A 2,671-nucleotide genomic window follows, 5' to 3' on the forward strand; every position below is an offset into this window, starting at 1 on the left:
TTATTTGAAATTTTTATGGAATTATATTCCCAGTGTTAATCATTACCTAATAACACTAATAATATAATGCCTAAAAAACAAATAACATTGGACTCCCTAGTTTTCGATTTTCCAATTTTTGTTATTCTAGGGTTGGTATCTGTACATTTTTTTATATTTTTTCAAACTGGCATTTTTTTTCACAGGTTTGACGACTGCGTTTTGCGATACGCACTAAGTCGAAAATTCTGTTGTTCTGATAAGGTGATAACAGTTATTTATTTGAAAAAGACGTGTGAAATTTCAAATTGTTACTTAAGAAGGCTAAGATAGCTGAAGACTAGAAGAATAAAGTTCCCCAACGGACGATCATTTTTACTGATTACTGTAGACTGTAGTTCGTCAACATTCACCTAGAATCAATTTCATAAAATTAATGGGACGTTCATTTTAACAGTTTGGGCTGTGAGATAAAAACGAAATGGAGCAGGCACAACAGATATTGCAAGAACTTGAAGCGGCCAGCACTATAATGCTTGTGAGCCGTGCTTCTTATTTTATTTCACTTGGTTTATTTAAAATTAGTTTAAAAAAATGTATATTAATTGTATTTTGTCAATAGGCGTCACCTTCACTCGTAACAAATGACCAGCGTAATGCTGCCGAAGCAGTTTTTATGAGTTTCCGCAAGACCAATATGCCTTATTCAATATGTCGATATATTCTCGGTAAAGTTGTATTTATATTAATTTGTCATGTAGCTATGAGTTTCCTCGTTCATTAAATATTATTAAAGTAAATATATTTCATATAAATAAAGTTATTAGTAACTACCTATCTTATTATATCAATTATATATTACTAATACTATTGTCTATTTTATAATTTATAATTAGATTGTTATTTAACTTAACATTTAATACCTAGGATTAAAATGTTTTACGAGAAAAAATATTTGGGATTTTATTTTTTACACATCTTACATCTACTAAATTCTAATGTTTGATGATGTATCTTCAACACAATTTTATGATAATAATAATTTATTTATGTATATTGTGTGTTTGTAGATTGCAGTAAAGTAGATTTTGTTTTATTTGAGACTGCGGGAACATTAAGAGATGCACTCATACGAGATTGGATTTTGCTATCTCAAGAGCAAAAGAATGAGCTTAGACAATATTTATTTCAATTTATTATGCGTGATGGGAAGATGGCTCCTTTTGTTAGAGAACGAATACTACAGGTAATTAATATAATGTTAAGATATATGGTAATATGATTATTATACCATACACTTTTTCATAATCTTTTTTTGTTATTACCCATTTACTCATAAACAAAATTGGAACTAATTATATGGATGCACATAGTGTTTATCGAGGAATATATTGGTTATAATTTAATGAGCAAGACAATATTATAATATTTAAACTCTACTTATCCCATTCAACATTGAAAAATACAATATCAATTTGGAAATTTAAAAATGTTTTGGGTAGAATAAGTATGGCATAATATACATTTTACATTGAATGCACCATTGTATGTGTAGCTAATGTTCTTGAAAAACATTTAAAACTTTTATCATAACTTTGTTTTTTAAAAAATATTTTTGTTTATGAATATATTATCATCTAAGTATTATATTATAAATTAATTTAAATATGTTATTTTGAAAATATTTCACTTGAGGTACTTTATAAATATTTTTTTATCACTCATTTTTAAAAATATAGTATGCAGTAAAAATTTAAAAGTATGTTACACTCGCTTCTGTTGTTTCCGTCTTATAAACATACAACATTGAAAATTTGCATTCAGCAGAACCTAGTTTGTGTTTTAGTTAGTATTTAGGAGTGAATTGAATGAACCTATTATTAAACTTAAAGGTATTGTTATTATCTGTGTCTGTTGCTAGTTATTAGCATATGTAACTTGTAATGTTTTATATGTTTTTAATTTGCTTAAAAAGTACGCACAGTAAAAATTTGTCTTGCTAACACAAATAATATTATTACTATGAAGTTTGTTAATAGGTGATAATAATTCACTTATATTTAAGCTAACAATACAAAATTCAAAATTGGTTCTACTGAATACAATTAAGCTATGTTGTACATTTGTAATACGTTTACAACAAATATGGGTGTGAAGTCCTCTCAATGTTGGTATGAATTAATAGTATAAAAATTAAAATTTGTTAAATATGTGTATGTGTATTGTAAACTTTTATCTGTTTATATATATATATATAATATTATATAGTAATTTATTTTTCATATAAAAGGTGATTGCAATTATGATTAAAAGGGGAAGTGTTGAAGATGGTGGTCAAGAAAGAAGTAATATTTTAGATGAAGTAGAAAAATTAATTTTCAATGGTGATCTAAAAAAGGTAAAATGTATAGTCTTCTATAACTGTTATGTACTTAAATCTTTATAACGAAAATTACCTTAGTAATTGTGTTAGTATACATATAATAAAATATTTATAATAAAGGGCGTTGCATGCGGCGATTTGCTGTCTTTGTCTAACACATGTGCAACATAAGAATAACGACCTAAGCGCCTGACAAAAATTAAGGTACTTCTAGTTGTTCAATTTAAAAAATGTAAAGATTTTTGAATTAGTATACAAGTTTACTTTGCATCGGTCAAAGTACTTTTTCAATTGTGACAATATTTTGAT

At 26.3% G+C, this 2,671-nt stretch overlaps 1 protein-coding gene across 2 annotated transcripts in view; it reads left to right on the top strand.

Annotated features, from left to right (window-relative positions):
• The first annotated feature begins 236 nt into the window (after positions 1-236).
• The window catches only part of LOC100166356 (exportin-4), a 10,372-nt gene continuing 7,937 nt past the window's right edge, over positions 237-2,671 (top strand). The window contains exons 1-4 of one of the 2 annotated variants that reach the window (XM_008186289.3): positions 237-517; positions 602-707; positions 1,050-1,225; positions 2,270-2,377. In XM_008186289.3, the coding sequence (XP_008184511.1) occupies positions 461-517; positions 602-707; positions 1,050-1,225; positions 2,270-2,377 (447 nt within the window). In that variant the 5' untranslated portion in view covers positions 237-460. Of the gene's footprint in view, positions 518-601; positions 708-1,049; positions 1,226-1,717; positions 2,151-2,269; positions 2,378-2,671 lie in introns of those variants that run through there. The other variant, XM_016805598.2, reaches the window with a different exon arrangement.

Source organism: Acyrthosiphon pisum, chromosome A2 (genome assembly GCF_005508785.2).
Source record: "Acyrthosiphon pisum isolate AL4f chromosome A2, pea_aphid_22Mar2018_4r6ur, whole genome shotgun sequence".
Taxonomy (NCBI): Eukaryota; Metazoa; Arthropoda; class Insecta; order Hemiptera; family Aphididae; genus Acyrthosiphon; species Acyrthosiphon pisum.